Raw genomic sequence first — 27,992 nt, 5'->3', positions numbered from 1 at the left:
CTCTGGGACACAGCCCCCCCTCTGGGACACAGCCCCCCCCTCTGGGATACAGCCCCCCCCTCTGGGACACAGCCCCCCCCTCTGGGACACAGCCCCCCTCTGGGACACAGCCCCCCCCTCTGGGACACAGCCCCCCGCTGGGACACAGCACCCCCCTCTGGGACACAGCCCCCCTCTGGGACACAGCCCCCCTCTGGGACACAGCCCCCCCTCTGGGACACAGCACCCCCCTCTGGGACACAGCCCCCCCCTCTGGGATACAGCCCCCCCCTCTGGGACACAGCCCCCCCCTCTGGGACACAGCCCCCCTCTGGGACACAGCCCCCCCCTCTGGGACACAGCCCCCCGCTGGGACACAGCCCCCCCTATGGGACACAGCCCCCCTCTGGCCATGTCTCCTTAGATCACACAAACCCTGACCCAAACGTCTTCTATGTAAACGAAGAAACCGGTCAGTTTTACAACAGTGATCTTCATTGGTCAGAAATCTAAACATTCTGACATTAATCAAAGGAGGAAGGATGGACTGACCACTTTTTGGAAAAAGAAACATGGTTGCTAGGGCATCATTGGTGAGGAGTAGCTGGCTGTGGTTGCTAGGCGCCGTGAGGAGAGGAGTACACCTGGCCAACCCTAGAGACAGCTGACACAACACCTGCTCAGGTGAACACTAAGAGATTATACAGCTCAAACAGGGTTGAATCAGTAAACCATTAACCTCAAAACAAAACAAAGAAAAGGTCAAATAAATAGATGATACATGATAAGAACTTATAATTTATTCTTTATCTCACATAAAGCTTCTTGTAACTGCGGTAAGCCCACCCCCCATTCACTAGTAGCAGCACTCTGCAAACCGGGTGCCTCATCACAACAGAAACAGCCCTTGTTTGACAACAACACAGTTCCTCTTCATCTCCTCCTCTCCTCCCAGGCCCGTTCAGACACTCTGGCCAGGGTCAGGCTAGATTAGGCAGATCAAACCTGTCCAGGCCAGGCCAGTGCCCCCGTCTCAGTCCAGGCAGACGTAGGGCAGGATGTGGAGTCTGCTCTCGTCCCCGTCTCAGTCCAGGCAGACGTAGGGCAGGATGTGGAGTCTGCTCTCGTCCCCGTCTCAGTCCAGGCAGACGTAGGGCAGGATGTGGAGTCTGCTCTCGTCCCCGTCTCAGTCCAGGCAGACGTAGGGCAGGATGTGGAGTCTGCTCTCGTCCCCGTCTCAGTCCAGGCAGACGTAGGGCAGGATGTGGAGTCTGCTCTCGTCCCCGTGGGGGTCCAGGGAGATGCACTGCGTCCAGTCGTACCAGACCTCTTGAGTGTCGTAGCAGCCGTTGACCCCGGGCCAGTGCTGCGTGTGTACCCTGCTCACCTCCTCCCCCTTCACCTCCCCCCCCTCCCACCCAGAGGCCGAGCCGGTGGTCTGCAGCACGTGGGTCTTCCTGCCCTCCCGGGCCTGGCTGTCCTCCTGACGAAGGCAGCCAGACAGGAGGGATTGAGTGCTGGGAGCCCCGGAGGAGGTGAGGACGCTGCTCTGGAGGCTCAGGTATGACCGGATGATCTCGTTACGGGAAAGCTCCTTCCAGTTTGTGTGTTGGAAGGTGCTGGGGGTCGGAGAGGGGGCGGGGGCAGGGGGATGCAGGGTCCTCTCTGTCCTGGGCTGGAGTTCAGGGGGGGGCGGGCTGGGGGGCACATCTGAGTGGGAGGGCTCTCTGTGCACCATGGGCTTGATCTGTCCCGTCACAGGGTCAAAGGTGATCCTGCGTTCCTTTAGCCTGACAGGCTTGGTGGCGTCTGTGTTCTGGCCCCCCAGGTTCACAGAGTAGTCTCTGGAGCGGTACTTCCTCCTCCGCTTCCTGTCTGAGGGGGCAGGGCTCCCAGAGGAGGGGGGGGGGGGCGAGGGGCGGAGGGGCGGACAGCCATCAGGCGTGTGTGAGGAAGTGGGGGACAGGGAGACAGAGGGGGGGTCCAGTGTGGTGGTGCTGTAAGGGGAGTTATTGTCTAAGGAACTGGACCAGTGTGTGTGCGTGGGGGCCGAGGGGGGCCCCTCCACACAGGGCACCCTGGCAGGGGAGGCTGAGGGCTGGGAGGGGCTTGGGCCTCGGGGGGTGTTGGTTAGAGAGCGTTTAGAAAGAGTCTCCTGTCTTGCACTGCGGGGGCTGGAGGAGAGGCAGCGCGGGCTACGGGCCTGATAGGCCCTGCCCCCTGTTTGGCAGGCCCCGCCCCCTGTCTGGCAGGCCCCGCCCACTGTCTGGTAGGCATCAACCCCCTCGTCCAGTGCAGCTGTCGGCAGCGCCAGGGCACCAGGGGCCCACGGGCTGCTGGGGGAGCTGGGGCGCGGCTTCACAGCGTTCACTGGGATCCTGCTGTGCTTGTCCTGGTCAAGCTGTGGTTCCGTCCAGGCCCGCTCAGGCGGAGCCCCCTCAGGCGGAGCCCCGGGGCTCCTGGCGACCCCATTGGTCAGTGGCGAGGAGGAGTGGTGCTCGAGGGTCCTGGGCAGCTTGGCAGGAGGCGAGGCGCCCCGACGCTTACGGCTCGATTTCTCCGCCTTCGGGGAGTAGGTGTTGTGGACGTCATGTCGGAGTCGCACCTCCGGCCCGCCCCTTCCTGCCAGCGACACACCCCTTCCTGTCAGTGACACGGGAGGAGGGACTTCTGTCCGGCAGGGGTGAGCCCCGCCATTGGCTGTGGAGGGTGTGGAGGCTCCTCCCCCCCGGGCTGGCTCCGCCCCTGGCTGGATCAGCCTCTGCCAGCTGCGCAGCAGCTTCTTGGCACGGCGCGCCAGGTCCTCATCTCCGCTACACTTCCTCACGTCGTTGATCAGCTTCCCCAGCCGCGTCTCCTGCAGAGGGATGTTTACATCAACCTGTTACCACCCTCACAACTGGCGCAAGACAACCATCATGGGTATAGCTCAGTGAATAGATTATTCCATCAGATGCTAAAGGGCCTGTTGTCTCACCTCAAGTGCTTCTTTGGTAATGGGGTACTTCTCCAAATAGGTGATTACTTCTAATACAGCCACCATGTTGTGAATCTGCAAAAAACACATTTGATAAGATAACATTTTGTATAATTTGTAGCATAAGACAAGTGTGTGCTGATCACAATAATCAAGGACTCCATTTCCTGTAGCTATGAAGAGGAAGTTAGCTAACTAGAAGTAAACTTCTGACCACACAAGTTCACTTGGTTATACTAGCTTGCAATACCGTAAGTAGCCTGGTAAACAACATGCTAATCTGACAACTGTTCAACTAGCTAAATATCCCATACCAATATCCTTTCAGACAACTGATCATCGACCCAGACAACTGATCATCGACAACATTGAACATTTACTAGACTTACTATACAGACATGTTGAGTTGATGAGCTTGCTAGTAAGCTAACTAGCTTTGTCAACTACATAGCTAATTAACAGTTGTTTGGCATCTCATGACTCCCTCGTTTCACAACGTCAAATAAAACATGGCAGGAAATAAACAGTCTGTGGTGTGTTAATGTAGTAGTTACATAAATGTGAAGTACATTTCACCTTCTGATAGCATCCAACCAAATGTGTATGACAGGAAAAGTCAACTTGGGATGGGCGGAAGGTAACGTTAGCGCGTTAGCTAGCTAGTCATGGTAAACATTTACGCCGATTTACATGTTTTAAGGTCATTTTAGGTAAATTAACTAGGTAGTTGAATACCGGTGTGGTAAATACCTTGCTAGGCTTATACACGTTGTCAGCTAACTAAGGCACTTAACAAATCTAATACAATAGCTTTGAACGAGGAAAACAGCAGCTAAGCTGGGTATGCTACGAATGCTACTCTAACCAACCCAGCTCACCCAGTACAGCGGTTAACAAGCTCACTGCCTTGCTAGCTAGCATAACTAACGTCAGACAAGTGTCAACACATTAACTTGGCTAGCCTAACCATTGCCATCTAGTTAGCAAGGTAGCTAGTTATGATATAACTGGACAATTGTGTTGTTTTTCACTCTCAAACATAATGAAACTATTCTTTGTTAATGTTCCATTATAACTAAGCAAGTAGCCTATACCGGGGCTAGTTGAGCAGACGCTTGCTTACATTGCTGTGGCTATCGATGGCCTCAAGCAGCCGGTCTCTCATCTGCTGCGGAGTTGCTGAAGCCGTTGTCATTGCCTGTTCGGTACGATACGGCGGACGGGGGAGGAATCCTCCAAAATGAAAACTGGGTGATTCAAAGACACTCAAAAGCCTCGATAGGAGTATGCAGAAACCCCGAGCTACATATTAAAGTGATGTCTGTGTGCTTAAAGGTTCACTATATGTCACATGGAGTGGAACTAGTGTTTTACTCTCCGTCTCCTGTTGCCGCCGCGGCTCTCTGGTAACGAGCTCGAGCTCCCAGCTACTGCTCACAGCGGCCGCAGTGCATGCTGGGAGGTGACGTCAAAGCCACATACACCTGGTTCAAGCATTTCAAAAGTCCGGGTTTAATGTCTAGCTCTCAAACTATCGTCAATGTCTTAACAACATTGTATTTCCTGAAACCACCATTACAAGTTCCATAATGGCAGGATCATGTAAAATGTGAAGATCGTAATTGTAAAGAGTTAACATTATTGGTAGGTCAAACGTTACAGCGTAACCCCGCACTCACACCGGCAGACCGCAATGTCCACTAGGTTAGACCTGGGATATGTTACTAACAGGAGCAAAATATGAGGCACGCCACGGCACTCTCACCCCCTTGTGGCAACTTTACAATCATTCAACGTTAAGTATAAGAGTCTGAGACCAGTTGAAATACTTTACACACATGAAAAAAAGGCCAATTAATCGTCAACTGATATTTTATCACGTGTAACCTAGCTTAAACATTATTTCAGAACATTCGTTGTCGTTAACTTGGCGTCAGGTAACGCCGGCAGGTGGAGCCACAGCCCAACAAACTTTATTGAAGCCGAAGGAAATTCAAAACATTGTAGGCAAGGAGACGGGTCATATCTTTGCTTTGATTTATATTTAATATAATTTCATTTACAAATAGTACTGCAAAGATACAAAGACAGAAGCCTTTACACAAGAAAAATACATAATTATACTATGAGCTTGACATACTTTTTCAGTTGTAAGCAGATACACAGTACAGGCAATGGTTTTTCGTCCGCTTTTTAAACGTTTTTATATAAAAAGCATAATTGAAAGAACTGTTTTTGATCCACATATTTTAAAGGGTTTAGCTCAACAAACGTAAGGGATTGCCAAGCTGTGCGGCTGAAACTGGTTTTGCATATTTGAAGCATAACTGTCTCGTTCCTGTGTAGGGTGCCGACATTGCAGTCCAATGCACGTGCAACGCTCATGAAGTTGTCAGCTACTCAGAAATAAAATACAGTATATTACAATATAGCTGCCGTGGGTGGAGAACACCGTCGCTGCCTGGGGGCAATGTCCTCAAATGCACATTTCAGAGTAGTAGTAGTAGTTGCCATAGGTACGGAGTGTCCTTCCTGTTGACGCTCCTACAATATCTGGTTGGCTTTCCTTTCACGCCACTAGTGACTGTAAGAAATCCCACACCGCGTCATGTCTAAATAGTGTGTCCTCATGCTGGGTACACAAAATATTTTTTTTATCTTTTAAGATTTTCAAAGACGAAAAAATCCTAGACTTAACCGTTTTGCTCCCCCCACACATCAGGATTTCTGATCGTAAATATCGGGGCGGCTCAGACGTTCTTCCGAGCAAATTCGGTCACTCTTAACACACCTCACACCAAGGGAAAATCTGATAAAATAATCTGTAGATAATCGGGTCATAACCTAGGATTGTCGGGACATTACCTAGGATTGTCGGAAGGGGGTAATCAGCCCCAAATCAGCCTTATCATGTGGTGTGTACCCAGCATTAGGGAGACCGTTTGGATATGACTGTTCGTCTACATGCCTAGGGTTCTGCTTCAGGTTACAGGTGCATGTATACTTAAATAGCCTACTCAATAAAAGCAAAACATTTAAATTACAGCAAGGCTTGTTGAAGTGCAGTTTGTAACATGCAAAGAGAATCAGGTAAAACAGTCATCAATGACTCTCATAAACAATCTCTTTCATTACAACTCATGAATGACATAGCACCTAGCAGTTAGGGACAGAATCAACACACTACTAAATATGAATCAACTGGAAAAGCAGAAAGCCAGCTGATTCAGATATTGTAGTGTGTTGATTCTGTCCCTGACTGCTAGGTGCTAACACCCCTCAAAGCCAGGGCTAAAAGGAAGCCCAGGGTCAGGGGTCAGACCAGCTGGGTCCTCCAGACCAGCCAGCTGAATATGAAGACTCTCAAGAGACATGCTGGGTGTTAAACAAAATGTTTTGTGTGTGTTTTAGTAGTTAAAGCCCTGGTGGCATGTTGCCACAGACACACATGCAGCCCAGGTTATCTGTCCTGGACATTGAAGTGTCGACTAAAAGACAGATGGTGAAATCAACTTGTTTGATTGTAAACAGCTGTCTGTAAACATAGTGGCAGTACCTGGGTCCAGCTAGTGGGGAAATACTTGGGCCCAGATGGGGAAATACCTGGGCCCAGCTGGTGGGTTAGTACCTGGACCCAGCTAGTGGGGCAGTACTTGGGCCCAGCTAGTGGGGCAGCACTGGGGCCCAGCTGGTGGGTTAGTACCTAGGCCCAGCTGGTGGGTTAGTACCTGGGCCTAGCTAGTGGGGCAGTACTTGGGCCCAGCTAGTGGGGCAGCACTGGGGCCCAGCTGGTGGGTTAGTAGCTGGACCCAGCTAGTGGGGCAGTACTTGGACCCAGCTGGTGGGTTAGTACCTGGGCCCAGCTAGTGGGGCAGCACTGGGGCCCAGCTGGTGGGTTAGTACCTGGGCCCAGCTAGTGGGGCAGCACTGGGGCCCAGCTGGTGGGTTAGTACCTGGGCCCAGCTAGTGGGGCAGTACTGGGGCCCAGCTAGTGGGGCAGTACTGGGGCCCAGCGGGTGGGGTAGTATTTGGGCCCAGCTGACGGGGCTGGCAGAGATGAGGTGGAGCAGGACTCTCTACTGTACGGAGGGATTGTGAGGAGGGCTGCAGGTCAACAACACAGAACTGTAACAGGAAGTGGAACGATACGGAGACAGACTGCAGGACGTTTCAGAGCATCAACAACATCTATCACTTGGACATCATATCACAGAGCACAAAAACATTATTTCTACCAAGAAAGCAGTTAAAACAGCTAGTCTGTACACTCGACAAACTGAAGAGGATTGAGTGGGTCAAAGAGGGGGATGGGGTTGTCACACAGTACCAGACAAGTTCACCAATGTGGCTGAAACCGAAACAAACACAACATACCAAACATAGAACAACATAATGGGAACAACATCTTTAAAAAAAGTTATTCAACTTCTCTGTTCGTCTGGTAAAGTTCTATGACGTTAAAGCAGCAGGAAAACATGAACTTGTGTCTGGGGACTAACCCTAACCCTGTGCAGTTACAAAATAAGAATGGATTGGGCTCTTCACCACGGACACACAGAAAAACAAACACAAATACAAAACAAGATCAAACCCAGAAACAGGAGCCCTGAGGCCTGTTCCATAAAGCGAGTTTACCGAATAAGCCAGACTTATGTCAGTTAGTCAGACTCATTTCTAGTTCATTCGGTTCCATAAAGCTAACTCAACGTAGTTCAAACTCGGTTACTATGGCAACTTAGGCTGCGAAACTAGTCTGGTCCGGGGCAGGCTAACTGTCAGGCTTAGCGTGACTTGGTGCTTAACCAGACCTTCCTGTAACACTGACCCAACGGGAAAACGATGATTTATTCTAATTTTCTTATTCTCATCAGTTAAATATGTTCAACATTGATAGAAAATCAACTTAAATAGCCTACATAGGCTACAACATTTAGCCTAATGCATTAAACGATGATGAACAATGATTTGATACACGCCACGTTAAACGTAGCCTATGGCTAGCCTAGTTTGTGATTTCAAATGTTTAGGCATCCGGCATAGGCCTATCTCAATCTAAATTATGCGAGTATAATTATCGCTATATAGTTGTTAACAGTAGTCTACAATTGCAAAACAAACCTAAATCCATAGGCTACATCTATATCCTCCATTTTCCCGACACAACCATGTTAAAAAGTTGGGCTACTGGGTAATGTATTGATTAATAGTAGGCTATTTATTTAAAACAATGTCAAACAAGTAAATTTACGTGTTTAGAGGGTGTCTGTTTTTTAATCAACGAAGTAACTAAAGGTCTAAAAAAGGACCTCGACCTACGTAGCCTATCGTTCACGTCAATCATGGCGTGTCATTTTATTTTGATAAAGCGGTGGATGAGGGAGCTGTCATAGTAGGCTACAAGGCTTAAAGGGAACGTTCTTTCTGGAAGAAGTCACGTGGCCGTGTGCATTGCTTTTGCCGTGGTGGATTGTATGATCCATGTTTTACCTCTCGGGCTGTTTAAGAATAGGGTGCACGCGCAATTAGCTTGACTACTTAAATCTGACTTGAATTAGTAGGACTGCGTGAGCTGAAATTGGCCTTTATGGAACCGCTTTAGCCCCGCTTGACTTGTTAAGCTAATTCAAGTCTGGTTTGGGACAAGTCCAACTTATTTGAGCGGCCTTTATGGAACAGGCCCCTGGACTAATACAGACTAGTATGGACTAGTACACAGGGTTTCCCGCAGCACTTTTCAGTTAAGGCGGCCGCCTAAGCAACACACGCCTGTCGCCTTAACTACGGAGTCCCCGTAGTTTTTTTGTTTTAATAGCGATATCCGCCATTGTCCTGTTTTCTCCCTTCCATTCCAAACCGTGACCAACGCCAGTCTCCCTTCTCTGCAGAACGCATTAGTCTATCGCACAAACTAGACCCCCCCTCCCAGGTCTGATGGCAAACCCCACCCTACCACCTTAACTAACACATTTTCTGCGGGAAACCCTGGTACGGGAACAGTGAAAATTTTGATTGTTACCAGATGTGAGTCCAATAAAGGAGGTGGGGGGCTCACGGGGGAGGAGGGACCACCAGAACCTGCTAGAACTAACTGAACCTGCTAGAACTAACAGAACCTGATCCAACACCTTCATACCAGCAATCCCAAACTGGAACATCATCAAGTCAACAATATTAGACACCTAAAAAAAATAGTCAAATGTTCTTCAATAGAATATACACGTTTTCAAAAAATACACTCTTTTCTTCCTCAAACACAAAGGCAAGTTTGACCAGATATATGGCATAACAGTCACCGGTGTCCTGTGATTGAGGGTCCTGTGAATGAGGTTCCTGTGATTGAGGGTGGGGTGTCCTGACAAAGAGAGCTACCACTCAGATCCCATATATTTACCTATTCTACATCCTGTTTCCTGTCCTGTAGATATAGTGATTCTACTTCCTGTCCTGAAACATTTAGGAGGCCATCTTCCTCAAGTAATATCAATATTCATCCAATAAACATCTCAGATATGCCAACGTTATATATAATATCAAAACTATCTTCTTCACACAACTAGTTTCTTATTAGCTCAGATGATGATGTTGGTGATGTAGCAAGATGACTGGTCAAGCTTGAGGGCTACCACAGCCAGGAAAGGGGACAGTATCCTAGGCTAGGGTCCAGGGTCAGGATTGCGGTCAGGCCAGGGTTACGGTGAGGCAAGTCAGGTTTAGGGCCAGGGGCTAAGGTCAGGGGTCAAGGGTCAGGGTCATAAAGCCATGGCTCTTTTCCATCTTTACAAACGCCAGGCTAGAAGGGATCCTGCATGTTTAAAAACAAGAACAAAGAAGGGCTCTGATGTCTGTTTAGGGTTAGGGTTAACCCAACTGGTCACAACAGACTTCCTTCTTTACAAACACCACCATGTGACCAGAGACAAAGAAAGGTTACTAAGGTAACCATCCTCCATATTCATTCTTCCTTTCACTAGCCTATCCATCCTCAGCTCTTGGAGTGGGTAGCTGGTGGGAGTGCAGCCTGGATGCTGTCTCATCCTAGGTCTCGACTGACTCCTACACCCCAGAAAAAGGCTTTTCTCTTGGGATATTTGCCCCAGCCTCTCTCCCCAGGCCTACGCTGGGCTACAGGCGGTCCAGCCGGAAGGTGTCCTCAGTGGCAGGGTCAGCCAGTACCATGTCTGGGTCATGGAGCATGTGTAGACCATCCAGAGTCAGAGGGTCAATCTTCAGCTCATCCAATGGGAATGCAGCATCCACATCGAAGCTGTCAGAGGACAAGGAGCTGGCGAACTCTTTAGCCAGGTGGCTGGCCGACTCCTCGGTCACTACGAGAGGGAGAGAGAGACGGAAAAGAGAGAAGAGGTGCAAAGAGAGGTGGAAAGAGAGAGAAAGAGGAGGAAAGAGAGAGAGAGGAGAAAAGAAAGGAAGAGGAGGGAGAGGTGGAAGAGGAAAGAAAAAGTAGGAGAGAGAGAGAGCAGGAGAGAAGAGGTGGTCAGGTGAGAACGAGTATTACTAATAGGAGGAGAGAGTGAGATAGAGGGAGAGAGAGAGAGAGAGAGGGAGAGAGAGTGAGATAGAGAGAGAGTGAGATAGAGAGAGTGAGATAGAAGGCTGTGATGTAACAGACCTGTCAGGATGATGTTGGGGATGTTGCCATGGCTACTGTAGCCCAGTTGGGGGGATTCCTGCAGGTTGCCATGACTACCGGTCAGGCCCATCATGGCAGCCTGGGTGTAGTTGAGGGTGGAGGCGGGTCCGTAGAGGGAGGCAGAGCCTAATGAGCTGTCAATCATGTTGAACTGCTCAAGCTGAAGTCACAGAATACATAAACATCACATGACTGGATCCCAGAGAGTTGATAGGCTCTGCTAAATGACTAAATGTAAATGTAAAATGTACAGGACAGTTGAGCTGGCTGGTGTGTGCAGGTGTGCTGCACTGACCTGCAGGGAGAGGGCGCTGGTGTGCCTGGAACTCATCTGCTGGTCGTACAGGTCAGAGAACACACTGGCCAGAGATGAGCTATGCTGCAACACACACACATCCCTGGTTAACACACACACACACATCCCTGGTTTACACACACACACACACATACACACACACACACACACACACACACACACATCCCTGGTCAACACACAAACACAGCATCTCTAATGGGTTCAAACAGGTCTACAGGTCAACATGTGGTCACTGGTGAAAGGTCACGGGTGAAAGGTCACGGGTGAAAGGTCACGGGTGAAATGTTGGACGACTCACATTGTAGGAGCAGAAATTTCACAAGGCTGACAACATGTGTTTGTGCTGAAGCATCTCCCTGGGTTCAACTGTGTATCAGCTAGTGGTTCAACCCACCCTAACCCTAACACACTAAGCACAACGCAAGCACATACAAGGCTGGAGGCTAATACAAGACTTGGATTGATACATTTCTTCTGGATGTTTTAGACGGGGGAGACTGGGGAAGGAAGAACTACACAGCTACAGGACCAGGGAGGAGGCAGACAGACACACACCAGCCAGCCAACCAGCTAGTCAGTCAGTCAGACAGCCAGTCTGCCAGCCAACCAGCTAGTCAGTCAGTCAGGCAGCGTGAGCCAGGCGGTTGGGTGCCCTTACTTGAGGGGAGCTGCCAGGGGAGAAGGCTTGATTGGAGACGGGAGATGTTGGAGACGGGAGCGCTGAGGACCCTAGCCTGGAGCGGTACTGAGGGTACAGCACTGCAGGTTAGACTCTAGCACAGGACTAGACTCTAGTGCAGGACTGACACAGGAGAGGGTATACTGAGAGTAGAACAGGTTAGATTTTAGTGCAGGGCCAATACCAAAAACACTCTAGTACAGGTCTAGAATAGAACACTCTGGTTCAGGACTACAATACCCATGAACACTTTAGTACAGGACTAGGGTGCTCAGAGCACTGTAGTACAGGACTAGCATAGACAGAGCACTGTAGTACATGACTAGAATACTGAGAGCGCTGTAGTACAGGACTAGGTTACTCAGAGCACTGTAGTACAGGACTAGGATAGCCAGAGCACTGTAGTACAGGACTAGGATACTCAGACCACTGTAGTACAGGACTAGGATAGCCAGAGCACTGTAGTACAGGACTAGGATACTCAGAGCACTGTAGTACAGGACTAGGATAGCCAGAGCACTGTAGTACAGGGGTGAGAGGATGTTCTAACCCACACCTCAGTATCTCCTTCAGCCCCATGATGGATGTGCAGTTCCATCCGGCACCCAGGTGTTGCCTAGGCTCCTTAAACAGGTGTTGCCTAGGCTCCAGAAACAGCTGCTACCTAGGCTACAGAAACAGGTGTTGCCTAGGCTACAGGAACAGGTGCTGCCTAGGCTACAGAAACAGGTTTTGCCTTGGCTACAGAAACAGGTGTTACCTAGGTTACAGAAAAGAGAAGGCCCAGGCGCTCTGCAGGGCAACTCAACAGGCTGAGCCCTGTAGAGTTAGTACATTAAGTCATTTAGCAGACACTCTTATCCAGAGCGACTAGTAACCATGGTAACCAATGTTGACAACTGAGCCTTGTTGACAACATGATGATGTGCTGCAGGCTGCTGTAGTTTGCCATGTGCTGCTGCTGTACTGATGGGGAGAGAGCGTACCGAGCTGTTGTCCATGCTGCCGTAGGCTGGACCCTGGGAGCTGCTGAAGGAGGGCAGCTGCTGCAGGAGCTGGACCAGGCCAGGGGGGGTCTGGCTCTCGGTCATGTCCTGGTCCTGGTCCTGGGCAGTGACTGGGAGGTAGAAGGCATACTGGGACAGATGCTGCTCCAGAGTCATGGTGTCGATAGCCTGGGTACACAATCACACATACAAATATACACACACACACACACACACACACACACACACACATTGTCACTGTTAGTCACAGAGACTGAGGGGAGGCTCAGTGTAGCTTTGTGTGTTTCTGGGGGGAAGCAGGAGAAGGTGAGGATTACCCTAACCCTCACCCAGTCCAGGGTGTGTGGACATGGGAGAGGGTGTGTGTACCTGGGAGAGGGTGTGTGTACCTGGGAGAGGGTGTGTGTACCTGGGAGAGGGTGTGTGTACCTGGGAGAGGGTGTGTGTACCTGGGAGAGGGTGTGTGTACCTGAGAGAGGGTGAGGGGGGGAGGCAGGGCAGGGGAGAGCTGGGGGCGGTCTGTGTCCAGGGCAGCAAGGTCCCCGGTGCTGTTGGAGGAGCTGCCCTGCTCCTCTGGGTCCAGTGGTGGGTGCAGCGGCGGGGGGAACTGCATGGTGGTGAGGTCTGGGAGGGAGCCCCCGGTACCCGGGCCCGCCGACACCAAAGAGGTTAACCCTAACCCTAACATCTCCTGGTCCGGGGAGAGGAAAATGCTGCAAGAGGAGGAGGAGACACTGTCACACAACCTACTCAGAGAACTAGGAGAAGAGGATAGGAGATAGGAGTTAGGAGAGGAGGTAGGAGGTATGAATTAGGTGAGGATGTAGGAGATAGGACAGGAGGTAGGGGGTAGGAGACTTACTTGATCCCTGGAACTTTGCAGGGCTTGGAGCAGGAAATGTTCTGTAGTGGATGAGAGAGGGTTAGGGGTCATCAGAGGAGTTACATTCTGTGCTGCTGTAAGCGTCCGAGCAGTCAAGGAGGAAGCAGGAACCAGCCAGGTGCTGGAGCTCGTTAGATCCATAGCTCGTTAGCTAATTAGCTCTTAGCATGCCCTCTGATAAGGCAGAGCAGCCATGATAGCTGCAGCTAGCTAGCAACACAGTAGCAGAAGACTTCTGACATTGCTGCTACACAGATATTCACACACACACACACACACTTATGCACACTCACACACATGCACACATGCACACTCACACACACGCACATGCACACTCACACTCACACACACACACACACATGCACACTCACGTCAGACCACTCACCTTTTTGCCATCCCAGTGGTGGTTCAGTCCCTCTGTGTCGTTAGGGTTAGGTGCGTTGTCCTGCTCGTTAGGTAGGGTTAGCAGAAGCACTGAGGGAACATCACAGCATCAAACACACTTCAATTATTTAAAAGTCATGCATAATATCAAAATAGTCACATGTATTTAGCACTTTGGCACCAAATGACTCATTGCCATTGAAGTGATTGGATAAAGCCTTTTACTCTGCCTTCAAAGAGACTCAGGCCAGCGTCAACAGGCCCCTTTAGCTGGTTCTCAGTTGGGTGAGAACCTCCTTCAGCCCTCTGCTCATCAGATACAGCTGGTCTGTCCTCTCAGACACTAACAACCTGGCCTGCTGGTCTGTCCTCTCAGACACTAACAACCTAATTTTTCTTGGTGCGCTTCTCAGGAGTAAATCCTAGTGCGTAACTAAGTTGAGTAGCCTGAGATACGTTTACGTTATGCTGATGGAAAGTAGATATAAACCAACACACGCGATGATTAATCACATACTATCAGCTCAAGCTAGCAACAGGAGAAAGCGGCATGATTTCGCGGAAGAGCGCTGAAGGGGAAACGGGAACTGAATATTCCAGAACTGTTTGCAAACTCAGGCAATGTTTGTTTAATTTTCCTTACTGTGCAACCGTTGTTAATAGAAAAATAATGTACCTTTTATGAGTGGGAACAGAAACACTCGGTGCTATTGTAGCACTCACCAGGGGCGTCGTTAGACCCTTTTTACTGGGGCACGTGCCGCAGTATAAAACTGCTTTGCCCCAGTAAAATCTAAAGTTTGAGTTTTAACAATTTACTTCATTAGTCAGTGCATTAATTTAAATCGATAAACCCAGATTTTTTTTACACAGTATCCCAATCAACGCTTGTAAAAGTGTTTAACCGAAAACACCTATATGCATGCAGAATTCCATGTCAGCGCTCTTCTGAGCTTGACAAATAGCCACTGCAGCACGGACACAGAAGTCCAGGGGAGTATTCCAGAAAGCAGCTATGCAACATAACCGGGTAAATTAACCCACCAGCAATGTTGCTACATCACTGGGTGTCAGCTGGGGAGTTAACTTACCCGGGTATGTCACATAACCTGCTTTCTGGAATACCCCCCAGGTGTCGGACTCGGCACACAAGTCAGAATTGAGGTAGGCTAAGAAAACATTACAAAACTAAAGATAGTTTCTAAATGATAGGCCTACCGATCATCTTATTTTGACTAAAACATAAAAACAATATTACATGAAGTATTTGTGCTCAAATGAATGCGAAAAAAATGTGCACGCTTGCATTAGCTATTGATGTCCCTGCCAAAGCTGATATCAAACTTGCGTCCCTGAACTGTTGTATAGTGGGTTAAGCAAGGGGAGTTTCTATAGCCTAGTAGTGCATTGTGCGCAGCAAGCTTGAAAGAAAAAAGGAATATGAATAGGGGCCTGCCCTGTGCCCCAGTAGAGTTTGATGTCTAACAACGCCTCTGGCACTCACTACTTTCAAGCTAGCATGTTAGTATTGGGAAATTCTATAGTAGTTTAACCTATTGCTGGTGAGCTATGCATCCCCTTTAAATCTCTCAGTTCTCGCCAGCGTGGAAAAGCAACACCGATATTGACTCTGGTTTTACGTCTTGCTAAATCCAATCTCTTTTTGCTGGTAACCCTTTCAACTGTCTTTTTTCTCTTTCATCTTTTAACTGTAAAATCTTGGACTGTATTTATCGCCTGCTGTTTCTCCACCATTCTTGTGCCTCTAGCTCTGTTGTTTCAAATACCTCTGAAAACTACAGTAACGGGCATTGTGTGCAGGGGCAGAGTACGCAAAAGGTAGATAGACAGACAGCCTGTCCACCCTAACCCGGCTCACTCAGACTGAAGAGCTGTTCTGTGTGTGCTCTATTGTGTAACTGTACTTCAGGACAGCACAGGGGGTCTGGAAGAGGGCTGAACCCAAGGAAGTAGGATGCTGGATGGCAGAGAGGAGGCAGGAGAGGAGCTAGGAGGTGTAGAAGGGTGCTCACCTCGTTTTGACGGCAGCTCCTGTGAGTCGGCAGCCTGCACGGCGGGGCTTAGCGTGCTCTGGTGCAGCGCAGAGTCAGAGTTGGTCCTGAAGCACAGCAACACACACTGATGCACACTTCATACACATCACAAACTACACACTACACAGCAACACACACTGATGCACACTACACAGAAACACACACTGATACACACTACACACTAAATATTACACACTACACACATAATACACACTATCACACTTGGATGGATGGACGGATGACTCACCTTCTCCAGCTTGTGTCTGGTGGAGGTGACAGGTAGACTGAACCATAGGGACAGCTGTCTATGTGAGAGCCCATTAAGGAGAAACAAACATAAGACATGAACTTGGACATGACAACAAATCTCTGCAGTGTTCCCAGGGAGGGGCTGTGTATAATAACTGGCCATGTTCAATCAGTATTTGAGGAAAATCCCCCAAATAAATATTTGCGAGAAATCCCCCACCCATAACTTGGGTTATTAACAGCGGGAACCCAGCGGGAACCCAGCGGGAACCCAGCGGGAACCCAGAGGGAACCCAGAGGGAACCCAGAGGGAACCCAGAGGGAACCCAGTGGCCCAGCAAGAAGGATATCTGCCGGCCGTTCTTGTCCAGCGCCAGGGGGCGGCGGTGCGGAGAGGTGATGCGGCCGCGGTCCCGGTACACCCGCTCCACCAGGCCGTGGCGCCGGGTGCTGCGGCTGCTGTCCTGCCCCGCAGGGAGAAATGCTGTCTGGAGGAGGGACACAACGGGGCATTACACACCGGGGCCTTACACACCGAGGCCTTACACACCGAGGCCTTACACACCGGGGCCTTACACACCGGGGCCTTACACACCGGGGCCTTACACACCGGGGCCTTACACACCGAGGCCTTACACACCGGGGCCTTAAACACCGGGGCCTTACACACCAAGGCCTTACACACCGGGGCCTTACACACCGAGGCCTTACACACCGGGGCCTTACACACTGGGGGCCTTACACACTGGGGGCCTTACACACCGGGGCCTTACACACCGGGGCCTTACACACTGGGGGCCTTACACCTGCTCTGGACCTGTTTTAAACATTATCATTATGACCCCCTGCGTGTCTCTGTTTACAGATCAGCAATTTACATTAAAATAGTAATATGATTAGGGTTAGGGATATGATTAGGGATATGATTAGGCATATGGTTAGTGTCAGGGTGCTTAGGGAGACCACACTCACGTACCGGGAGCAGGGATGGAGCTAGGGGTCAGGGGTCAACGACAGGGTCACACACAGTTGTTCTGACCTGGAAGGGAAGGTCGATGGCGCTGCTGCTGATCTGGTTGACGTTGGGCAGAGAGCCGCCATAACACTGCCCCCTACTGGACCCCAGCTGCAGGTACTGCATATTCTGCCTCTGCAACTGGAACAACAACACATTAAACATATTATGCATATTAAACTATATTTAGACATACTGTACACATATTTACATATTGCCTTATACACATTGTTCTAAAGATTACGATGGGCAGTACCTCCCCCTTCCTCTCAGCCCAGAGCTCACCTCTCTCACCTCCCTCCTCTCTCTCTCACCTCCCTCCTCTCTCACTCACCTCCCTCCTCTCTCACTCACCTCCCTCCTCTCTCACTCACCTCCCTCCTCTCTCACTCACCTCCCTCCTCTCTCACTCACCTCCCTCCTCTCTCACTCACCTCCCTCCTCTCTCTCTCATCTCCCTCCTCTCTCACTCACCTCCCTCCTCTCTCACTCACCTCCCTCCTCTCTCTCTCACCTCCCTCCTCTCTCACTCACCTCCCTCCTCTCTCTCTCATCTCCCTCCTCTCTCACTCACCTCCCTCCTCTCTCACTCACCTCCCTCCTCTCTCTCTCATCTCCCTCCTCTCTCACTCACCTCCCTCCTCTCTCACTCACCTCCCTCCTCTCTCACTCACCTCCCTCCTCTCTCTCTCATCTCCCTCCTCTCTCACTCACCTCCCTCCTCTCTCTCTCATCTCCCTCCTCTCTCACTCACCTCCCTCCTCTCTCACTCACCTCCCTCCTCTCTCTCTCACCTCCCTCCTCTCTCACTCACCTCCCTCCTCTCTCTCTCATCTCCCTCCTCTCTCACTCACCTCCCTCCTCTCTCACTCACCTCCCTCCTCTCTCTCTCACCTCCCTCCTCTCTCTCTCATCTCCCTCCTCTCTCACTCACCTCCCTCCTCTCTCTCTCATCTCCCTCCTCTCTCTCTCATCTCCCTCCTCTCTCTCTCACCTCCCTCCTCTCTCTCTCATCTCCCTCCTCTCTCTCTCATCTCCCTCCTCTCTCTCTCATCTCCCTCCTCTCTCTCTCACCTCCCTCCTCTCTCTCTCATCTCCCTCCTCTCTCACTCACCTCCCTCCTCTCTCTCTCATCTCCCTCCTCTCTCTCTCATCTCCCTCCTCTCTCTCTCACCTCCCTCCTCTCTCTCTCATCTCCCTCCTCTCTCTCTCACCTCCCTCCTCTCTCTCTCATCTCCCTCCTCTCTCTCTGATCTCCCTCCTCTCTCACTCACCTCCCTCCTCTCTCTCTCACCTCCCTCCTCTCTCTCTCACCTCCCTCCTCTCTCTCTCATCTCCCTCCTCTCTCTCTCATCTCCCTCCTCTCTCACTCACCTCCCTCCTCTCTCTCTCACCTCCCTCCTCTCTCTCTCATCTCCCTCCTCTCTCTCTCACCTCCCTCCTCTCTCACTCACCTCCCTCCTCTCTCTCTCACCTCCCTCCTCTCTCTCTCATCTCCCTCCTCTCTCTCTCACCTTCCTCCTCTCTCTCTCATCTCCCTCCTCTCTCACTCACCTCCCTCCTCTCTCTCACCTCCCTCCTATCTCTCTCACCTTCCTTCTCTCTCTCACCTCCATCCTGTATGAAGGGTTTGCCACGGGAAGGGGGTGTGGCACACACACACACAGCTACAGATTCTACATTTCACCTCCACCTCACATCATTACACCATCACATCACCAATGTTAAATGGACTGCGTTTTCTACCTTAGCGGCACTCAAAGTGCTTCATAAGTTTTGCCTCTCATTCACCCATTTACACTCACACATACCGACGGCGGCAAGCTGCCGTGCAAGGCGCCGCTCTGCCCATCGGGTTAGGGTTAGTTAGAGTTAGTAGATGTATTGTGTACTAACCCTAACCCTAACCGGCCTGCCCATCGGGTTAGGGTTAGTTAGGGTTAGTAGATGTACTGTGTACCAACCCTAACCGGCCTACCCATTGGGTTAGGTTTAGTTAGGGTTAGTAGATGTACTGTGTACTAACCCTAACCGGCCTGCCCATCGGGTTAGGGTTAGTTAGGGTTAGTAGATGTACTGTGTACTAACCCTAACCGGCCTGCCCATCGGGTTAGGGTTAGTAGATGTATTGTGTACTAACCCTAACCCTAACCGGCCTGCCCATCGGGTTAGGGTTAGTTAGGGTTAGTAGATGTACTGTGTACCAACCCTAACCGGCCTGCCCATCGGGTTAGGGTTAGTTAGGGTTAGTAGATGTATTGTGTACTAACCCTAACCGGCCTGCCCATCGGGTTAGTGTTAGTTAGGGTTAGTAGATGTATTGTGTACTAACCCTAACCGGCCTGCCCATCGGGAGCAACTTGGGGTTCAGACTCAGAGTCTTGCTCAAGGATACTTCGGGACATGGCCTTGGAGGAGTCGGGGATCGAACCGACAACCTTTTTTTAACAGACGACCCTCTCTACCCCCTGAGCCACAGCTGCCCAATAGTGATGTTTGTAACCAGTCTGCTTGTGTGGGCTTTACATGAACAACATTCTGATGCAGAATCTTCATTAGAAGGCTTACATGTTACATGTCACACATTATCTCTTCATTAGAAGGCTTACATGTTACATGTCACACATTATCTCTTCATTAGAAGGGCTTACATGTTGCACCATATCTATTGTGGCACGCAGTTTATGAACATAATCTCCCCTCTGATTTCACACACCTGGCCCCCTGTCTGTCTGAACCCTGTCTGTCTGCCCCCTGTCTGTCTGCCCCCTGTCTGTCTGCAACCTGTCTGTCTGACCCCTGTCTGTCTGACCCCTGTCTGTCTGCACTCTGTCACACAGCGCTGGAACCTTTGACTTTAAAAAGCTGATGTACATTTCATAGACTGAATACAACCCGGAACCGCCTGTTTCTCTGATACTGAACACAACCCTGAACTGCCTGTTTCTCTGATACTGAATACAACCCTGAACTGCCTGTTTCTCTGATACTGGAATACAACCCTGAACTGCCTGTTTCTCTGATACTGGAATACAACCCTGAACTGCCTGTTTCTCTGATACTGAATACAACCCTGAACTGCCTGTTTCTCTGATACTGGAATACAACCCTGAACTGCCTGTTTCTCTGATACTGGAATACAACCCTGAACTGCCTGTTTCTCTGATACTGGAATACAACCCTGAACTGCCTGTTTCTCTGATACTGGAATACAACCCTGAACTGCATGTTTCTCTGATGCTGAATACAACCCTGAACTGCCTGTTTCTCTGAGACTGAACACAACCCTGAACTGCCTGTTTCTCTGATACTGGAATACAACCCTGAACTGCCTGGTTTCTCTGATACTGAATACAACCCTGAACTGCCTGTTTCTCTGATACTGAATACAACCCTGGACTGCCTGTTTCTCTGATACTGAATACAACCCTGAACTGCCTGTTTCTCTCTGGGGCTCTGACCCTAAGCTGTGTTATGAATGCCGCTGTCAAACACGCGAGCACGCCCCGCGAGCACGCCCCGTAATATCACTGCTGCGGGGTGATGGTGTCCAACTTTCCGTGACAACAGGCCCAGTAACATTCTCTCAATTTTCAACAGCCAAATCAATATGTTTAACCGTCTGCATAATGTCAGCACGGTGATAGCTGGCACTGGAGCCGTTTGTTATTGTTTACCTCGACAGTCGAGCTGTATAACGGCCGCACATTTTTATTTATTTATTTCTGATTTGACAACTAGCAAATTGTGTTAAAACAGGCAGCCTTACCCTCGCCGCTCGGGTAATGCTCAGGTCTTTCATCACTTCGTCAAACGCCGCCGTCTCCTCTGCTTGCTTTTGGGTATGTAAAGCGATTTTCTCGCTGAATTTCCGTGGATTATTCGATGTCGCCATGTTTCGCTTTTCTGCTCCGCTTTCCCTCTGCGCTGCGTGCCCACGTCCTTGCTTGCGCGTGGGCGCTGTCAGTCCACGCTCACATCTGGATCTCCCGCATTCTGCGGCTTCCTGAGGAGGGATGGTCCACGCGCGACCCCGGGCTGACTAGTGTAGCAACGTGCTCTTTCCGTTCCTTCAGGGTACACTTTTTAATCGGTTTGACTCAACATGCCAAAGTATTTACAGTTTTTTTTATTCGCTTTGGTACTATTCTCACAAGTATGTGGTAAAACCTCACAACTGTTAGTACAAAACTCAAAGCAGATCATCAAAAAGTCTGTTTTTTCAAACATGTAATCACATGTTCAATTGACAAAGTACAATGCACAAAATTACACAATCACTTTTTCACCACACCTAATCAGTGTGTCATCAAAGAAATATCTTTCATATGAAGTAATTGTCTTTCACAATGCAATGCTCACAATACTTTTGATATGCTTCTCATCTAATTTGCGTAAATACATTTGACCAACACTTAATCCAACTGATCTTAATGGTTAATCACTGAACCGTTTGGTAAACCTATATATTTTAATTTCAGCAATAAACAGTATATTGATTTTGAGAACTACAGAAATAAAATGTGTTTTTGTACGAACATATAAATTAACCACACATGAAGAATACTCGTTATTGCTACTTGATTTCAGATTGGGGTAACCACAATTGGTCATTAGATATACGTAAAAGTGGGGGCGTAAACACTGGCAATTTCTTTCAACATAGCAGGATAGACAGCAAGGAATAGGAAGAGCTTGTGGACAAGGGATCCGTCAGAGAGGTGGGCATGAGAGAGGTCAACAGAGAGGTCAGAGGGGTGGGCATGGGCACCAACAGAGAGGTCAGAGGGGTGGGCATGGGCACCAACAGAGAGGTCAGAGAGGTGGGCATGGGCACCAACAGAGAGGTCAAAGAGGTGGGCATGGGCACCAACAGAGAGGTCAGAGAGGTGGGCATGGGGCCTCTAAATGTTATGTTTTGTTCTCATTTAGTAGTTACATAATAGAAAGTATACCTATGTTACAATTATATCTGAAAAATAGTAAAAACTACGTAATTTGCCCAAATGATTGTAGACGATGTCTTCATTGATCCTTCACTTGATTACACATAGGATGGATATTTTGGAAATTATTATTTATTATGTAAATGTGAGTAATGTAAGTGTATTGCCTAATGTGAAACTGTGTAATCTGTCTTTTACATAGTACTGGAACATATTAATTTCAGCACTTCTAAGGCCGATTTGAAACATGTATCTTGCATTGTTTGCTGTTGGATGAACTGATTGTTAAAAGTACTAAACTGAAAGAAGATCATACTGTTGTGTTTCGGTGATTAAACCAAATGTTCCCATTACATATTACAATAATCTTGTGTTTGAAACAATGATTATGTGGACTGGAAACATGTGCAACTGACTGAAAGCATTCCATCAGGTTTTGAAAGAATGACTAACTGCGTTACAAGTGTGATCAGTTTGGATTTTTGTACTAAGAATTTTGAAAATGTACACCTTACTTGTGAAAATAGTACCAAAGCGAATAAAAAAAACTGTAATGACACGATATTACATGATTACGTATTATGGAAAATACACACACACATACATAGCCTAGTCACACACACTCACGCATGTAGTCACACACACACACACACACACACACACACACACACACACACACACACACACACACAGTCACACACACACACACACACACGTAGTCAAACACACACATGTAGTCAAACACACACACACTCTCATGTAGTCAAACACACACACACACACACACACACATTCGAGCGAAGGACCCAGAGCACAGGGAGGCCCCCCTGCTTCACAAGGCCACAGGTTACCTAGGAAACCATTGCTGTTAGGTTACCTAGGAAACCACTGCAGACTGCTATGCTGGGGCCACAGAGGAGGGGGAGGGGTGTGGTGTGTGTGTGGGGGGAGTTAAGTATGTATCTGGGTTGAGAATAAAGGTGAGGGAAGTGAGGGTCAGGGTGTTTTTGAGGACTGTAACACATTCAGGTACACAGACAGCAGGGGGAGCTAGAGAAACAGAATACACAGAATCTTCCCTCTCCCAGTTTTTTTATCTCTCTTGTGCTCTGTCTCACACTCTGTCTCACACTCTGTCTCACACTCTGTCTCACACTCTGTCTCATACTCTGTCTCACACTCTGTCTCACACTCTGTCTCACACTCTGTCTCACACTCTGTCTCATACTTTCTTTCTTTCTCTCTCATTTTTCAATGGGCTTTATATTAGCATTAAGAAACAAATGTTCATATTGCCAAAGCAATGTTGGAATTACAGAAATAGTATTTTTATTATTAGGGGCCAAGCAGCAGCGAAGCTGATGTGGCACCTATTGTTTTTGTTAGTTTTTATTATTATTATTATTATTATTATTATACTTAGGACTAGGAGTCTATGGCAGCCCATAGAACCGATTGGTGCGAAGTTTTGAAATTTGGCACACTGATTGGGAACGGTCTCCTGATTATTGTCTATAGTAATCTGTATAGTAATCTGAAGGTTACCGGTTCGATTCCCGGCTCTGCCGAATGACGTTGTGTCCTTGGGCAAGGCACTTCACCCTACTTGCCTCGGGGGAATGTCCCTGTACCACTGTAAGTCGCTCTGGATAAGAGTGTCTGCTAAATGACTAAATGTAAATGTAAGTAATAGCGAATGTTGTACAAAGGTAGTTCCTTGGTAGGTATTTGATTATTACTAAATAAATATATCCTCATTGAGAACTACTTGTGAACTATGACCAATTAAGAAAGAATAACCAATGAATTACTAATCACAAAAGTAATGTCTAAAAAGTGAACAATTGTGTTTTTTTTACTCTTAACATGGTCATAACATTTCAGAAGCTTGTGCCTGAAATTAGTTCTTTGTGGAAACCAGTTAATCAACCAATTAACGTTATAACACGCCCCCCCCCTCCCAATATTTGCTCATACTGTATGATTATGCGGGCAATTTAGATGTGTCTGCTATTAGGTCTTTCTGCAGCTCAGAAAAATCAAATCACGGCCGGTCCATTTTCCAAATCCAGCCGACTTGGCTTACCGAAACCTATTTGTACTTAAGTCCATGTCATGTTTTCCCTAAACCTATACTCAAGTGTAATGTCAATGAGTGAGTTTGGAGCGCGAAATCATTTTGCAGTGACACATTGTTATCAGAATCAGAATCAGAATGGAATTTATTCGCCATGAAAGTTTGCACAGACAAGGAATTTGCTTTGGCAGGAAGGTGCAAACAATAAACATATAGGGACCTAAAATTTAAATATGTGGACTATCTATACTAAGGGTACATAAACTAGCAGTACTAAGTGGGATTAGAATTAAATTAAATATACAATAAAATATAAATTGCCGTAAATTACAATATAAAAATACAAAAATACAAATATTACAAAAAGTACAAATGTACAAGATACAATTTTGTAATGCAGTGCAAAAAGCAGTGTGTTTTAAGCAGGAAGTCATTAGAGTCAGTGTGGTCCCTTGGCCTTGTTGAAGAGGCCAACAGCGGAAGGGAAGAAACTGTTTTTGTGGCGTGAGGTATTGGTCCTGATGGACCGCAGCCTTCTGCCGGAGGGGAGTGACTGAAACAGGGAGTGTCCAGGGTAGGAGGAGTCGGCCACAATCTTCCTCGCTCGCCTCAGGGTCCTCGAGGTGTGCAGGTCCTCGAGGGTAGGCAGATTGCAGCCAATCACCTTCTCAGCAGTGCGGATGATACGCTGCAGCCTGCTCTTGTCCTTGGCAGTGGCAGCAGCGTACCAGACGGTGACGGAGGAGGTGAGGATGGACTCAATGATGGCTGAGTAGAAGTGCACCATCATTGTCTTTGGCAGGTTGAACTTCTTCAGCTGCCGAAGGAAGTACATCCTCTGTTGTGCTTTCTTGATGAGGGAGCTGATGTTCAGTTCCCACTTGAGGTCCTGGGAGAGGATAGTGCCCAGGAAGCGGAAGGACTCCACAGTGTTGACTGGGGAGTCACACAGGGTGATGGGGGTGAGTCGTCACTGTAGAGGGGGGGAGGTGGATGGTAAATATCCAGTATTCAAATATCCAGTAGCCAAATATCCAGTATTTGGCTAACATAATCCCTTACGACAACAACGACTAGGTGAATTTCACTAAAATTTCGAATTGTAGAATTAGTGCAAATTTGGAATTTTAGAATTAGTGAGAAGTTTGTATGAATGGGACTGTTAACAAGCTAGCCGACAGCTAGCCTGGCTTTACAGCTAGCAACAACTGTAGCTAGTGTTTTGGGCCATGTTCCTGTTCTCTGAATTGGGTTATCTAGCAAGTTATTTTACAGTCATGCCATTTGTTTTTTCTTCCTTCATCATTTTCTTTGGAATTGCGTTGCTGTTGTATTTCGCAGTAGTGGCCAATGCTAGACTCATTATAGAGTGAGTAGGCCTACACGTTGATTTGGGTTAGGGTTAGCCATGTACTTACTTATTACTTATTTAGCCATTATGTTTGACTCAGTTTATCATCACAGTTTGTTGAATGTTTCGTTCCAAAATATAGAATTTTTGTTTAAATGCTAGGTTTCATCATTGTGCCAAACAAAGAATGTTTAATTCAGACATATTTTACAAAATGCTTTATTTTTGCATGCCCATGTGCATTTTTGCATGATGTATTATTTTCTTTTACGATTTCATGGAAATCTTCTAGTGCATATAATTAAAAAAAAAGTGTCCAATCACTGCAGTTGTTTTATGTTGTAGATCTTGCGTGATGACATGTTAGTGAGGTGTTAACCTCACCACCCAGTTCGACCAGCCGATCTCCTCGAAAGACACACTGATGGACTTCCTGCAGCACAGCCCCTCCTCCTCGCAGCTCTGCTCCCCCCTGGAGCGCCTCCTCCTTATGCCCCCCCGGACACCCTGGCCCCGCCTGGTAGGTGCCAGGTCCAGCTCCAGGGCCAGGATGGGGGGCCCAGTCACAGATGACTCCTCCCCCCCGGCCCACAGCACCCCCATCTCTACCACCAGCTTCCCCCCCCTGGGCCCCGCCCTCCACCTCCGCACCTCCCGACCCACGTCCACGCTGGCAGCCACCGGACCGGAGGGCTGCAGGGGGAGCTGCTGCTCTGGGGGTCTGACTGCTGTATCGTTCAGCTGTGTTTTCTCATACACCCGGACCTGGACCACCAGTCCAGGGCCAGGGCCAGGGGAGAGAGAGGGAAGAGAGGGAGTACTGAAGGAGGGGAGAGAGAGGGAAGAGAGGGAGTACTGAAGGAGGGGAGAGAGAGGGAAGAGAGGGAGTACTGAAGGAGGGGAGAGAGAGGGAAGAGAGGGAGTACTGAAGGAGGGGAGAGAGAGGGAAGAGAGGGAGTACTGAAGGAGGGGAGAGAGAGGGAAGAGAGGGAGTACTGAAGGAGGGGAGAGAGAGGGAAGAGAGGGAGTACTGAAGGAGGGGAGAGAGAGGGAAGAGAGGGAGTACTGAAGGAGGGGAGAGAGGGGGAAGAGAGGGAGTACTGAAGGAGGGGAGAGAGGGGGAAGAGAGGGAGTACTGAAGGAGGGGAGAGAGGGGGAAGAGAGGGAGTACTGAAGGAGGGGAGAGAGGGGGGAGGAGAGGGAGTACTGAAGGAGGGGTTTGTCCCCGGCTTGGGAAACCCACTCAATTCTGGTTAGATGTTCAGGGAGATAATTGATATCTCGTTAATATCTGACTCCAATTTTAGAAATGTGCACAAGTGCGTTACCTGTAACCTTGAGCGCTAAACAGTTAATGACATGAAACTCTGGCGTAGGTAAAAATCGTCTGCTTGATCAGAGCATCGACCCTAAAGTATGCGTGTTCACTAATCAGTAGTAGACCTAGTATGTAAACCAATCACTCAGAGGCTCCGGTAAATTCCTTCGGAGCGTGGAGATCCACCGTAAGTGACTCAGAGGCCTTAAGTTAAAACCTACTTCAAAAGTCTATGTTTATAATCAGTATTAGCCGCATCAACCAGACTAGATCAAAGTTTTCACCGCCGTAGCGTGAGAGATACGTTTCAAGGAGAACAAGTAACTTAAAATGCACAATAATAGTTTATTATCTAAATAGTAAGATAATCAATACAATGATAATGAAATATCATCAAATACAAAACATACCTTCAGAGCAATGGTTAACAAAGGTATTCACAATGAAGACTAGGCGCCTAACGCACCGGAGCTGTATCGTAAACAGAACTCAAAGTTAGTGGTAAAAACTTCTTCCTATATACACCCAAACCTGACTAAAATGGGGACACCAGTCATATGACTGAAAAGTTGTCTAACGCATACAAATTCAAATTGGATCATTAATCAAGGCTGCAGTAGACCAAGTGGTGCCCTTGCAAGACAAGGGAATATGTTAACACGTTGGTTTGCTGCAAGCACAAACTCTGTAAACCCTGTAAATGTACATGTTACAGTATTATAATTATTTCTAGAATGTAATACATAAAATAAGAAACAAAATCATATCAAAAATGACATTAAAAGCTGTTTAGAACAATATTTACAAGAACACAACTTTCAATGATAATTTCAGAGTCTTCCTCGGTCCACCTTCCTCTTCAACTGTTGAGACCACCTTTCCAGAGGTGTGTCATTAAGGTGTGATTGTCATTTTAGCATTCATGCAAATCAACGACTGTCCCAGACGAGTGTCTGGGTGACCAGTGACAAAGGGGCTGCCAAAACAGCCCTACAAGAGTCAGACTGAGTCAGAATACAGACTGAGCAGCAACAAAACAAGGCCTGATTGAGAGTCTGACCTCATCAAACACCAGGACCACATGACAGAGAGACACGCTGCTGGTGCTG

At 48.5% G+C, this 27,992-nt stretch overlaps 2 protein-coding genes across 3 annotated transcripts; both read right to left on the bottom strand.

Moving 5' to 3' along the window:
- Nucleotides 1-764: 764 nt before the first annotated feature.
- On the bottom strand, nt 765-4,634 carry crsp7 (cofactor required for Sp1 transcriptional activation, subunit 7). 2 transcript variants are annotated; one of them, XM_062481951.1, is made up of 4 exons: nt 4,080-4,634; nt 2,957-3,031; nt 1,226-2,836; nt 765-1,021 (listed from the first exon to the last, which is right to left on the bottom strand). In XM_062481951.1, exons 1-4 carry the CDS (start codon nt 4,149-4,151, stop codon nt 1,013-1,015), a joined length of 1,767 nt encoding a protein of 588 aa, XP_062337935.1. In that variant the 5' UTR covers nt 4,152-4,634; the 3' UTR covers nt 765-1,012. The 2 variants fall into 2 exon arrangements, with proteins under 2 accessions (XP_062337935.1, XP_062337936.1); XM_062481952.1 differs by having other exon boundaries at nt 765-2,836.
- A 3,735-nt stretch (nt 4,635-8,369) lies between these two features.
- crtc1a (CREB regulated transcription coactivator 1a) lies at nt 8,370-21,146 on the bottom strand. The gene is made up of 13 exons (XM_062481828.1): nt 20,961-21,146; nt 17,204-17,332; nt 16,527-16,640; nt 16,175-16,236; nt 15,907-15,992; nt 13,875-13,963; nt 13,469-13,509; nt 13,076-13,319; nt 12,586-12,774; nt 11,579-11,665; nt 10,900-10,983; nt 10,584-10,764; nt 8,370-10,281 (listed from the first exon to the last, which is right to left on the bottom strand). The coding sequence occupies exons 1-13, from the start codon at nt 21,084-21,086 to the stop codon at nt 10,079-10,081; spliced, it is 1,635 nt and encodes a 544-aa protein (XP_062337812.1). The 5' UTR covers nt 21,087-21,146; the 3' UTR covers nt 8,370-10,078.
- Nucleotides 21,147-27,992: the final 6,846 nt, after the last annotated feature.

Source organism: Osmerus eperlanus, chromosome 16 (assembly GCF_963692335.1).
Source record: "Osmerus eperlanus chromosome 16, fOsmEpe2.1, whole genome shotgun sequence".
NCBI lineage: Eukaryota > Metazoa > Chordata > Actinopteri > Osmeriformes > Osmeridae > Osmerus > Osmerus eperlanus.
This window is presented reverse-complemented; position numbering and strand designations above follow the sequence as displayed.

Excerpts from the sequence above, each read along its gene's own strand:
- crsp7 (XM_062481952.1), bottom strand. The coding sequence starts at position 4,151 with ATGACAACGGCTTCAGCAACTCCGCAGCAGATGAGAGACCGGCTGCTT. Across the intron at positions 3,032-4,079 it reads CCATCGATAGCCACAGCAAT|ATTCACAACATGGTGGCTGT; the intron begins GTAAGCAAGCGT and ends TGTTTTTTGCAG. Across the intron at positions 2,837-2,956 it reads TTACCAAAGAAGCACTTGAG|GAGACGCGGCTGGGGAAGCT; the intron begins GTGAGACAACAG and ends ATCCCTCTGCAG.
- crtc1a (XM_062481828.1), bottom strand. The coding sequence starts at position 21,086 with ATGGCGACATCGAATAATCCACGGAAATTCAGCGAGAAAATCGCTTTA. Across the intron at positions 13,964-15,906 it reads GGAGCTGCCGTCAAAACGAG|TGCTTCTGCTAACCCTACCT; the intron begins GTGAGCACCCTT and ends ATGTTCCCTCAG. Across the intron at positions 10,984-11,578 it reads CCCCTGGCAGCTCCCCTCAA|CATAGCTCATCTCTGGCCAG; the intron begins GTAAGGGCACCC and ends TGTGTGTTGCAG.